Genomic DNA, 13,267 nt, shown 5'->3' with positions numbered 1-13,267 from the left:
CTTCCAAAATAGTCCCCCAGACCCAATAAAACCCCCATCAGGCAACTCTAAACGTCCCCAGACCCCCAAAATCTTCCCCCAGACCCCTGATACCTCACATCACACCTCTCTAAACCCCACCAGACCCCCAAAATCATCCCCCAGGACCCCTAAAGCCCCCATCACACTGCTCTAAATCCCCCCAGACTCCCTAAAGCTCCCATCAGAGCACTCTAAATCCCCCCAGATGCCCAATAAAAGTCCCCTAGACCCCATAAAGACCCCATCACACAGCTCTAAATCCCCCCAGACCCCCAAAATCGTCCCCCAGACACCCGAAAGCCCACATCAGACCACTCGAAAGCCAAACAGACCCCCAAAATCGTCCCCCACACCCACTAAAGGCCCCCTCAGACAGCTCTAAACCCTCCAGACACCCCAAAAAGCCCACTCCAGACCCCCTAAAACCCCCATAAGACCACTGCATCCCCACACACACACCCGAAATCATCCCCCAGACCCCCTAAAGCCCCCATCACACAGCTCTAAATCCCCCCAGACTCCCAAAATCGTACCCCAGACCCCTTAAAGCCCCCATCAGAGCACTCTAAATCCCCCCAGATGCCCAATAAAAGTCCCACAGACCCCCTAAATCCCCCCCAGACCCCCCAAATCTTCCCCCAGACCCCCTAAAGCCCCCATCACACAGCTCTAAATCCCCCCAGACTCCCAAATTCGTCCCCCAGACCCAATAAAACCCCCATCAGAGCACTCTAAATCCCCCCAGATGCCCAATAAAAGTCCCCCAGACCCCCTAAACCCCCGCCAAACCCCCAAAATCTTCCCCCAGATCACTGAAAGCCCACATCAGACTACTCTAAACCCCACCACACCCCCAAAATCATCCCCCAGACCCCCTAAAGCCCCCATCACACAGCTCTAAATCCCCCCAGACCCCCTAAAGCTTCCATCACACAGCTCTAAATCCCCCCCGGACCCCTTAAAGCTCCCATCAGAGCACTCTAAATCCCCCCAGATGCCCAATAAAAGTGCCCCAGACCCCCTAAACCCCCGCCAGACCCCCAAAATCTTCCCCCAGACCACCGAAAACCCACATCACACCACTCTAAACCCCACCACACCCCCAAAATCATCCCCCAGACCCCCTAAAGCCCCCATCACACAGCTCTAAATCCCCCCAGACCCCCTAAAGCCCCCATCACACAGCTCTAAATCCCCCCAGACCCCTTAAAGCTCCCATCAGAGCACTCTAAATCCCCCCAGATGCCCAATAAAAGTGCCCCAGACCCCCTAAACCCCCGCCAGACCCCCAAAATCTTCCCCCAGACCACCGAAAACCCACATCACACCACTCTAAACCCCACCACACCCCCAAAATCATCCCCCAGACCCCCTAAAGCCCCCATCACACAGCTCTAAATCCCCCCAGACTCCCAAAATCGTCCCCCAGACCCCCTAAAGCTCCCATCAGAGCACTCTAAATCCCCCCAGATGCCCAATAAAAGTCCCCCAGACCCCATAAACCCCCCCCAGACCCCCAAAATCTTCCCCCAGACCACCGAAAGCCCCCATCACACAGCTCTAAACCCCACCAGACCCCCAAAATCATCCCCCAGATCTCGGAAAGCCCACATCAGACCACTCGAAAGCCCACCACACCCCCAAAATCGTCCCCCCCATTAAAGCCCCCCTCAGACAGCTCTAAACCCTCCAGACGCCCCAAAAAGCCCACCCCAGACCCCCTAAAGCTCCCATAAGATCACTCCAAACCCCCACAGATCCCTAAAAGCCCCCATCAGTCCGCTCTAGATCCCCCCAGACCCCCGGAAGCCCCCAGCACACCGCTCCAAACACCAAGCTCTAAACCTGGCCGCCGCTTTTCCGTCCTCTCCTACGTCCAAATCGCGACACGGCACGTGGGAGAGCGGCGATGAGGCGCCGGCAGCAGATCGCTGCTGCCACCATGTGGCCAAAAATCGGTACTGCACGTGGTACAGAGAGGGGCTGCGCATGTGGCGGTTAGCCAATCAGAGCGGTGGGGGGGCCGGGCCACGAGTGACTGACAGCCGTCTCCGCCAATGGCAGCAGCAGGGGCTCTTGCCAATCAGAGCGGCGAGGGGGACAGGCCAAGAGTGATTGACAGGAGTCTCGGCCAATGGCAGCTGCGGGGTGCTTCCGCCAATCAGAGTGGCGAGGGGGCAGGCCAAGAGTGATTGACAGGCGTCTGGGCCAATGGCGGCCGCGGGAGCCTCCTGCCAATCAGAGCGGAGAGGGGGCCGGGCCAAGCGTGATTGACAGGCGTCTGGGCCAATGAAGGCCACGGGAGGCCAAAGCCAATCAGAGCGGCGGGGGGGGCCGGGCCACGAATGATTGACAGGCGTCTCCGCCAATGGTAGCCGCGGGGTGCTCCTGCCAATCAGAGTGGCGACGGGGCCGGGCCACGAGTGATTGACAGGCGTCTCGGCCAATGAAGGCCGAGGGAGGCTCCTTCCAGTCAGAGAGACGGGGGCCGGGCTCCCAGTGATTGACAGGCGCCTCCACCAATGGCGAGCATGATGGGCTACACACCCCCATCGCCTCCCCCCCCCCCCCCCTTAGCACCGTTCCATTCACGTAACACTCGCTGGGATCCGGGTTCGAGTCCCGCGGGGGGCAAATTCCGGACACACCCCCAACCTCAACACACCCCTCCCAAATCCCCCCCCAAACGCTTCCCAAGAGTTTGGGAACCCCCCAGACCCTCCCCCCCAAATAAATAACACCAGGAGGCGGCTGCAGTGATGGGGTTTATTCCATTTGGGGTGTCACAACCCCAAAACAGCCCAAAACACCCAAAATCAGCCCTAAATACCCCAAAACACAGAAAAAAAGGAGCCCTAAATACCCCAAAACACCCCAAAAGCACCGCCAAAACCCTCCCCAGACCCCCCAAACCACCCCCAGACCCCCTAAAGACCCCCAGAGAACCTACCCCCACCAAGACCCCTTAAAACCCCCTCTCAAAATACCCCACAACCCCCAATATCCCCCAAGCCCCTCCCACATCCCCTATAAGAACCCCTAGACTCAAACACACACCCCCCCAGACCCAAAAAACCCCCTCAGACTCCTCACAACCTCCTGTAAACCCCCTAAGGCCGCCCCCCCCAGGCCACCAAATCCCCCCCCCGACCCAAAACCCGCCCCACACCCCCTAAAGCCCCCATCAGACCACTCGAAACCCCCCCCCGAACCCCAAAAAACCCACCCCGGACCCCCTAAAGCCCCCAGCAGACCACTCGAAACCCCCCAGAACCCCTAAAGCCCCCATCAGAGCACTCTAAATCCCCCCAGATGCCCAATAAAAGTCCCCCAGACCCCCTAAAGACCCCATCACACAGCTCTAAATCCCCCCAGACCACCAAAATCGTTCCCCAGACACCCGAAAGCCCACATCACACAGCTCTAAATCCCCCCAGACTCCCAAATTCGTCCCCCAGACCCAATAAAACCCCCATCAGAGCACTCTAAATCCCCCCAGATGCCCAAAATCTTCCCCCAGACCCCCGATAGCCCCCATCACAGAGCTCTAAATCCCCCCAGACTCCCAAAATCGTCCCCCAGGCCCCCTAAAGCCCTCATCACAACACCCTAAACCCCATCAAGCCCCCAAAATCGTCCCCGAGACCCGCGAAAGCCCTCAGCAGAACACCCTAAATGCGCCTAGACGCCCGAAAAAACCCGCCCCAGACCCCCTAAAACCCCCATAAGAGCACTGCAAACCCCCCCATGATGGCAGCAGCGAGCGCCGCCCGGCACCGCTCCTCGCCCCTCCCATCTCCGCCACCTGCAGTACCGAGTTTTGACCACATGATGGCGGCAGCGAGCGCCGCCCGGCACCGCTCCTCGCCCCTCCCATCTCCGCCACCTGCAGAACCGAGTTTTGACCACATGATGGCGGCAGCGAGCGCCGCCCGGCACCGCTCCTCGCCCCTCCCATCTCCGCCACCTGCAGTACCGAGTTTTGACCACATGATGGCGGCAGCGAGCGCCGCCCGGCACCGCTCCTCGCCCCTCCCATCTCCGCCACCTGCAGTACCGAGTTTTGACCACATGATGGCGGCAGCGAGCGCCGCACGGCACCGCTCCTCGCCCCTCCCATCTCCGCCACCTGCAGTACCGAGTTTTGCCCACATGATGGCGGCAGCGAGCGCCGCCCGGCACCGCTCCTCGCCCCTCCCATCTCCGCCACCTGCAGTACCGAGTTTTGACCACATGATGGCGGCAGCGAGCGCCGCCCGGCACCGCTCCTCGCCCCTCCCATCTCCGCCACCTGCAGTACCGAGTTTTGACCACATGATGGCGGCAGCGAGCGCCGCCCGGCACCGCTCCTCGCCCCTCCCATCTCCGCCACCTGCAGTACCGAGTTTTGCCCACATGATGGCGGCAGCGAGCGCCGCCCGGCACCTCTCCTCGCCCCTCCCGTCTCCGCCACCTGCAGTACCGAGTTTTGCCCACATGATGGCAGCACCTGCTCACTTTTCGGTACGGCCGAGGCAACGGGCTGAGCAACGGCCGCTCACCCGCCCGGTTTACATCCTCCGGGGACACCAACTGCTGGCTGGGGACAGGGCTGACTCTTCTCTGTCCCCGGCGCCTCCGTACCAAAAACCATTCCACGCCTTTGCTGCTGACGACGGGACAAGGCTGGGGCTGTTCCTCCCACGCTCCACAACAGGGGAAAGCCGAGAGGTGCGTTCACGGACAAGACGCTGCTCAGCGGACGACCGGGGAGCGCCGGGGGTTCCGCCTGTGCTGCGCACGGCAGCGGAGCTCGGCACCCCCCGCCGGTGGGTGGGGAAGAGAACCAGAAGGTAAGAGCGGCAAAACTGGTGGCTTGAGGTAAAACGCTTTAACCACCGCCACCACCACCCAGATCCCAAACGGGATGGTTTTCTCTCCAAAACTTGGTGTGGGTATCCCCCACCGCCCGTGCAGACCCAGAATCGGAGGAGCGGTAGTACTCTTGGACTCCACAAACACAGCCTGTCACAGAAGGTCCCTGGTTGGAGGAATCGGACCCGAAGCAAGCTGTTACCCCCTTTTGCCAGGGGATCCAACCCATCCTCACCTGCTCCTCTGCCAAATCATCGCCCCCCCGCCCAGTGGCACCGGGGTGTCCCAAATAACACCATCCACCCCCAGATTCCCCCACATCCCCCTTCTTATTTCAACCCCTCCGTAAAACACCTGCAAGAAAATGAGGAAAGCTGCCCCGAGCAGCAGCTTTTCACTTTAGTAACTGCCATTTACACAGGTACACGCACTCCTAAGAAAGGCACCTGCAGCCCCTGTCCCGCAGGCTGCAGAGGATGGTGCCACGGCTCTTGCTCAGGCTCTGCTCTGCAACGTTCGCTCTCCATTCCCGTGCTGCGATGGGTGCCCCACGGCACCATGGTCCCGGCCCCCATCGGCCGGGGGGGACCTATCGAGCACCATGAGACATCTGCAGTTACAGCCCCTGAAGGTACTTTCCTCCCCCCCCTCCCCCCCCCCGTGGAGTTATGGACAGTGCTACCAAGACCCTCAAATTCAAGCCCATTTGCCTACTGGAGGCCTGTTTACAGGTAATGTAAAAATAAGTCTGAAAGTATCTATTCCATCTTTTTGTGTTCTGGTCCTGCTCCGTGGCATACAGATGACAGTAAGAAAATACACCAAAACCAAACTCCTTACTTAAAATGTGTTTCGAGAGAGCAGTGCGCAGAGTATGTAAACGCAGAGTCCTGACGGGCTGGAAGCAAGCCTAAGGCTCTGCAATAAGGTGCGCAGAAGAGGGGAACAGTTCTGATGGGGTCAAACTACGCCAGGCTTCCAGGCACGCACCCCAGAACCGTTCTTCCTGGTGCTGCGCTGGCTGACCCCAACAGGGAGATGTGCACCCTGCCCGGTCAATGTCTGAAATACGTGTCCCTTCCCATCTGCTTCCTCGTGTTAGGAAACCTGAACACAAAATACTTCTTTCTGCCACGGTCCTCACCGGGCTAGACAACAAATATGGTATTTACGGACGGAGGTAATGAGTGAGAGACTTGCCAGCAAAGGCCTGAAGAGAGGTGAACTGCGGTTAATAGCTTCGATCAATCGAAAACCCTCTTCGGTAAAAAAACACAGTGCGCCGACTACCAACGTTATTCTGTTGCACTGCTATGTTTACAAAGATAGATACATTAAAAGGAAATGTATATCATAAACATATATAAGATATATTTGTTGTTACAAATTACATACTGCACTGTTTTATATTACCAGTTTAATAGATAAATGCATAAGAAATTATGTATATGCACACGCACTTAAATGAAACGTAAGAACTCTTGGCCAAAGTTGGTTAGAAGGAAGTGAAGAAAGACACGTTCGTTCACGCTGGAATACGTGGCTGCGGCCGCTCAATGAAGTTGTACTAAAAAGAACCCAAAACCCCAAGGAGGAAGGATATTCAACTTTCTATTGATTTCCTGTTACTCGCTTTCTAAACAAAACCTGATCAACCGCGTCAATACCGCAGCAATTTGCTGTTACTGTGCTGTTACAAAAAGCTGTGACTGCCCAGTTCTGGAGAGGAAGCGCGCCTGGACTTGACGTTGGATTAAGAGTAATGACTGAGAGAGCTGGAACCCTCCTGGAATAGGCAGCAACAGGATTTACGGATGCACGTTCAACAGTGCAAGGAGAGAGTGCCTGTGCAAGGCAAGTGGACCGTCTGTTCCAAAGACTGCTTTTTGTTAGGCAAGATCTTTACTATCAGATGTAAGAACCATAACAGCAGATACACCAGAAGAAAATATTAAATGTTATACAACTTCTTTGTCTCTATAAAATAATCAAAGGGATATAGTCCGTTATCAGAAAGAACTGTGTTCCTCATATCAAGTAAATGCTTTTATTTCAGGTGTGTTTTGTGGAAAAACCCCGTGACGGATATGGTCTTTCAGTAGTGAATATAATTCAGACTGAGAATTAAGAAACTAAAAACATGTGGAAAACAGTGTTTTCTAATACTATGGGGAAAACCAGAATCATCTCGCAGTCATAAAAATTAGAGCTACAGCTTGTGCAATACGTTACTGTTGCTCATCGTTCTGTTCGGGTGCAGGACAACTGGCTTCATACTTCTTCTTCAAGCCTTTCAAATATATCCGCAAACTGTCCGGATCCAATCGAGAATTTCTGGCAGTCTGAACCAATCTCATTGCTAGATGGTACGCAGCTCTCTGTCTCATCATCTCAGGAGTGCTCTTCTGCCTGTGCTGTTCTCAAAAACACACCCATGCAGTAAAACAGGAAATCAATTCCCTTCTGTTATTAAAATACCAATAGTAGCTATTTTCCAGCCTCCTTCTGACCTCCCGATTCTTGATTTGTACACCAACATTCCACCCTCAACTCCTTCACCCTAAGGACTGCTTTGTGTTGTCACCTAACAGCAACCTTCGGTAGAGTATTTTATAGCTGGCTCAGAAATACAGATTTTACTGAAATCTACTTTGCTAAAACCAGAGGCAGTGCTTCTCCCATATCCTTTCAGGAACTGAAAATCTATTTGACTTTTAGAAAAACTGTGAATTACACTATTACAATTTTCTACTACGTACCAAAATTTGGTTTGCAATGTGATTTGTGATTTCCTTTGCATCCACAATTACAGATGATGGTAGGGAGGAAACTTCTGCAGCTTTTAATCCTAAACATATAAAAACACAAATCAGGGGTTTGGATGTCATTTTTCCCTACCTTCCACACTATGTCTGTCAGAATTAACTTGGCCTATTTTCTAAAGGGAGAAATTTTAAGTTTTATTAAAATAATTTTTATATACATTTTCTCTTTGTGTCTCTTTTTCTTTTTTTTTTAAATAAGCAGTATGGTTTTAAGAGTTACAAATGAAATGTCTCCTGTGTTACCTCTGAGATATGCTTCCACATGAAGTTACTGCTGGTAACGCTGTAACCGTGCAGGATGAGGTGCAGGAGGGGTTAAAGCTGGGAAATGGCACGCTGGTGCTAGCAGCTTCTCTGTTTATTTCTTTTAATTGGGCAGGCCAGCAGATGCCGTGGTTGTGCTAAATGCACTCTCCGTTACACCCAGATATCCAGTGGATACGGATGTTACGCTACTCTCTTGCCAGCAGCCAAACTCCTGCATACTCAGGGTAAGGAAGAGATGGACATGTTTTTTCCTGCCCTAACACAGTTTTTGCCCCTCTGCCTGTGGCCCTGGCTGCTCTGAGGAAGCTGTGCTTCCCTCAGGTGCTTTCTGATTGTAGGGTTAAAAATGAAAAAGGGTCAAGAAGAGCCCCCACCCTCTTTCTTCAAATGTAACTTTGCTCAAGAAAGGAGTGTCATAGCATCTGAAATCGAGCTTGAGCAGCCAAAGGTAAGGAAACTTCTTCTGAAATTCTGATAAAGAAACATTTTAAGGCCAGTTAATTGAAGCCTGACCGGAATAATTCCTAGTCCTCAGTCGCCGGTAGTTTGCAAAAGTCGTGTAGCTCATTTCCTATTGATTAAATGTCACCTAAATCAAACTTCAGAATCTAGTATTCGGAAAGGTATGCATCTCTCTAACTCCTTAAAAACGTAGCTATGCCTTACTGTCACTCGCTCATTTCTTTATTGACCTGTGATCGGTCAATCTGTACAGTCTTCAGCATGATTTATTCTGAAGTTGAAAGAGAAGTAAATGCACTTTCCTGAGAACACCGACTCTTCAGTGGAACCTCTCAAAACAGCCTTAGGCCGATACACTGTAAAATTCCTGCCATTTTTCAAAGAAATCCGATGCCTTTTTGCTAATTGAAAAGGGCCAAGCTGCTGTTTAACCGATATATCATTACTTATGGCAGACACGTAAGAGAGTTTTACATAAACCTTAGCATTCACAGCTGTAAAAGTCTCTCCAGAACTCTCACCCACTTCCATCATCGACTCGAGTACTGTGTGCTGAGTTTGGCTCATCTCATTCCAAGGTGAATCAAGTAGCTACTCACATTATTAAAATGGGTTTTATTCCTAGAACCACAGAACAGTTTGGGTTGGAAGAGATGTTAAAGATCACCTAGTTCCAACCCCCTACCACAGGCAGGGAAAATTTCATCCAAGTTCTTCATACTACCCCAAACTACTATCTCACTACACAGTTAAAACACACAAGTATTAGGAACAAATTAGAGACCTGCAGTTGTAACTCTGAGAGAGATACTAACTCAGGAGAAATCTGTCAGCAGAAAAATCTTGTTAGATGCCTACTAACTGAAATAATGTCCTATATAACGTTTACAAAGTTAGAGTGGAATCCATTACCATAGTTCTTTTCCTCTGTATAGCTGTTAGAGAGTGCATAAGTGTAAGCAATTTTCTCCTTATTTCCAGCACTGCTTTTCACATGTTGCACTTCAAAATGGTAGTTTTCCACATTGGGATATAAGGCAGCTTCTATAAGCTGCCTTCTAAAACTCTTCTAAAACTTCTCTGCAGTTACAGCCTGATACACACATCACAAAATGGTATAGCAATGTCTTATTATACTTCTCTTTTAATAGCAAACCCCCTCAATTACCTAACACTGTCTCTGTAAATAAATGGAAGCTTCAAAAGAGCTGTTCACCTCCCTACATACTCCACCCCCACCCAAGAACAAAACCAAACCGACCAACATTCCCTCAAGCCAACAACCTGCAACCTGGTTTGAACAGCGTAGGTAACTATAACCGCTGGTGCTTAAATTGCCCCTTGATGTCAAGACATACAGTAAAAGCCTATTTAAATAGTCTCATGCCTCGGCAGGCTCCTTTTTTTAGGCAGGCTCCTTTTCTTAATCCAGGCAGAATTAATGGATTAAATAGAACTCTAGACATCTGACAGTTACTTGAAATCAGAGTTTAAAACCAGGGGAACCAATGGTGCATCTATAATTTCTCATGCAAGGACAGCATGTAAACAGACTTTTAGTAATCAGTTTACTTGCCTCACTGCATGTGCAGTGGCTGCTGGGTTAAAAATACGTAAAGTCTGAAAAAGCCCTGGACATTATCAGAAGGGATATGGATGACATCAGGACATGAAGCTACCATTTCACATCTCCAGAAAACCTTGGTGAATCCACGGCCTCAGTACTGAATGTTGTCACATTCTCTGTATTATGAAGGTCAAAGTTTTGCATTGGAAAGATGCAAGGCTACCATCTTGTATAAGGCGAGCCTAAATAGGCTGCAGTTTCTAATGTCCTTAACACTGGTGGATAGAAGAGACAGATACCGGACTGCAGAAAGTGGCGAGACTATGTAAGTCTCCTAAATAGCATCTCCTGTTGCCAGTGTTAGGGACAGAATACTGGTATAGACTTACGACAACAGCTCCAGCCCCACGGGTCACTTTGTATGTTCTTAGGACATGCAGTACAGGTAAGAATGTAACAGAAAAGTGATAATGTTTTAATTACTTTGACAGGCTCTGTCTTGTAGACCCTTCTACTGAATCAGTTTCTTCGTATCATACTTAAACCTCCTTCTCCACTGAAACAGTAAATGCCAATCCCTGAAATGATCAGGAATGCCATAACGAGACTGCAGAAGAAAACATCTGTAAATTTTTGAGTCTCTAAACACAGTGTAGCTCAGAAATAAAGATCAAAATTTTATTTCCATGTTGGTAATAAAAATAATTCCATGACTTCTGTAAACCATTGCATAAATGCTATAGCATAAAAAAGTTTTAACAAGTGTTACCAGTTTTAAACAGTTCACTACAAGTAAATAAGTATTCATTATAAATAATATGTTTTGTTTTAAGAACAATTTCATTCACAAAATCATTTCTGCCTTTACACTCAAAACATTAATGGCTTCCATAAACTAACATGAGTAAAAATTATGTATTTATTTAGGGTCTGATGATGACCATGGTTACATATGCACACCGTGACAATAATATTATTACCTATATTTAACACGAGGATGCTCTGAAAATGCTATAAAACAAAAAGAATATGCTAATAGTCTGCTATTCAAAGAAGACTAATAATAAGCCTCTAACATGTATCTTGGGATCTATCTGTAATTAATATACTTCTGTTTAAATTACAGCTCCTAACTGTAAAAACCCTGAGAAACCACAATTTTAATCTACCATTCCCTAGGTTAAAATAATTGTGACAACACAATGGCGTTCACATTAAAATTTATATTCTTACGAAAATTTACCCAGAACTTTGTCAAATACCAAAATGAATCTTGAAAATCTATTTAGTTGCTTTTATGCATTTTGTGAATTCAGCATTACTTACTGTAGTGTCACTGAAATATAATTTTAATGTATCTGTTTCTAGATAGTGCATACAGTGTAAGAACAAATACTTACAAGAGTTGGGTTTCACTTTCGACTTCTTCCATGTAGTTGTCAACTAGTCAAATGTATGTATTTTGTTATCCTCCATTATAAGTCACGTATTTATTTGTATTCGCAATTATCTTACTTTAATAAGATACAGAAATTTTGTTTTCAATTCCTCACAAAAGTAATTCTGTGAAGAACAACCGTATTATTTCCATATGATTGGAGTGTATGATGATACATGGTTCAAATGATTACCTAAGGATTCGTCTATAATTATAGCAAGCTGCCCAGTTTGAGAATTTCACACATAGGTATGTTTCTTTGGTATGTGTTTTTTCCTTCTCCACAAAATGGTTTCGTAGTAATTCTTAAATTTGCCTGTAATTCAGAACCAAAGAAACTTGCAGGGATCACCTGTAAAATTTTTAGTACTGATATTATTATAGAACACATAATTATTTCCAAGATTCATCATTGTAAAATATAAAACATACCAATATAAAAAGCAACAGACTAACCATATTAGCTCATTGCCTCTAAAAATGCAGCACATTTAAACTGTGAGTGTGACTGTGATGATTCATACTGCTAGTGCTGTTCATATTCCTTTTCTGCTAGTGTCACGAGATTAGGAAAATTGCCTGTTACTACCAAGAAAAACAGGAACCAAAAATAGCCCTACAACACAGGCAAATGCACTAAAATACACAAGAAGAACTATAAACTTGGACAAGACAGCACAAAGTCACATTTCTGTATCATGGGTAACAAATGTCATTTAGCTGCATATGGGCAGCACAATGTGGCCTAAGCCGGTTTCTTCCAGAATACCAAAGCAAAAATTTTCACTAAGACACTTCTAAACATTTTTGTGAGCACAATGGTTGCAGAATGCTGTTCCACACTAGATATAGTAAACCAGTGTCTAAAATAACTGCTTTTTTAAAAAATATATAACATAATTTCAAACTATAATTGCATGTTACTCTTTGATTTGATCACTCTTAAAAAAAACCAAATAAAAAAACCCCTCCAAACAACAAACCCTTATGTAACTAAGTTTGTTTTAGTCCAAAATGCTGTTAAGGTTCAAAAATCGGTCTTTGTTCATAGACTGCACAGATGTAAAAAAAACCCCAAAATGAAAGCCATGAATATCTACAGCCAAACTTGGTGTTTCAAGATTCTTTTTTCAAAAGTCCAAAGCTGGCTATACCTTTAAAACATCACTATCTTACTTTAGGACAAAAAAGTGTGTTTAAAAATGCAAATACTGCCCAATTTTATACTTTTCTCAGTCAAACATTTTAGAGAAACTGTTAAAGTCAACAAAACCCCATTACTAAATCCAACTTTGTCCTTTAAAGTGATCTTCAGACAAAATTTTGAAACAGGAGCAATTAGAAACATATTTCATATTTTATCCTACTTGTCCCTTCCCAAAAGGTCTCCAATGTTCCTGCAGATTGACATCTTTTAGGAAAGCGGTGACAAGTCTCTGCATTTAGTTCCCACAGAAAACATGCAATGATTTTTTGCTAACTCAAGCCTTTGTACAAAGAATGCTAAAACTCAAAGGATACAGTGGTTTTGGTACTATTGGCTTGGTCCCTTTATTTAATGCTGACACAGTTCTAAAAGCTCTATTTTGTCAATAATAGTTTTATTATACATCTTGTTTCTTATTTTAACGTGACTGAACTTTAAATACATTAACTCTTTGCTGCATGTGTGAACTCACTTTTTGTACTGAATACAGTAATCTGGAGATACAAATCATGTAACACAGTAGTAGGTCATTTCAATCTAAGTTTACCAGTGCCGCACCTGAATTTAATAGGAAAAAAAAAAAGAAAAAGAAGAGAGTAATGCAGGCAATTTTTCCAGGTAAGAAA

At 47.4% G+C, this 13,267-nt stretch overlaps 1 protein-coding gene across 15 annotated transcripts in view; it reads right to left on the bottom strand.

Moving 5' to 3' along the window:
• Positions 1 to 5,697: 5,697 nt before the first annotated feature.
• The window catches only part of UNKL (unk like zinc finger), a 65,629-nt gene continuing 58,059 nt past the window's right edge, over positions 5,698 to 13,267 (bottom strand). For 9 of the 15 annotated variants that reach the window (XM_030481844.1, XM_030481848.1, XM_030481853.1 and 6 more), the window contains 3 exons: positions 10,480 to 13,199; positions 7,635 to 7,723; positions 5,698 to 7,289 (listed from right to left, as the gene is read on the bottom strand). In XM_030481844.1, coding sequence (XP_030337704.1) covers positions 13,169 to 13,199 — 31 coding nt within the window. In that variant the 3' untranslated portion in view covers positions 5,698 to 7,289; positions 7,635 to 7,723; positions 10,480 to 13,168. The remainder of the gene's footprint in view (positions 7,290 to 7,634; positions 7,724 to 10,479; positions 13,200 to 13,267) is intronic. The other 6 variants (XM_030481847.1, XM_030481850.1, XM_030481854.1 and 3 more) reach the window with 3 other exon arrangements.

The sequence above is a fragment of the Strigops habroptila genome, chromosome 4 (genome assembly GCF_004027225.2).
Source record: "Strigops habroptila isolate Jane chromosome 4, bStrHab1.2.pri, whole genome shotgun sequence".
Lineage (NCBI taxonomy): Eukaryota > Metazoa > Chordata > Aves > Psittaciformes > Psittacidae > Strigops > Strigops habroptila.
Note: the sequence above shows the minus strand (reverse complement) of the source record. Positions and strands in the feature narration are given on the sequence as shown.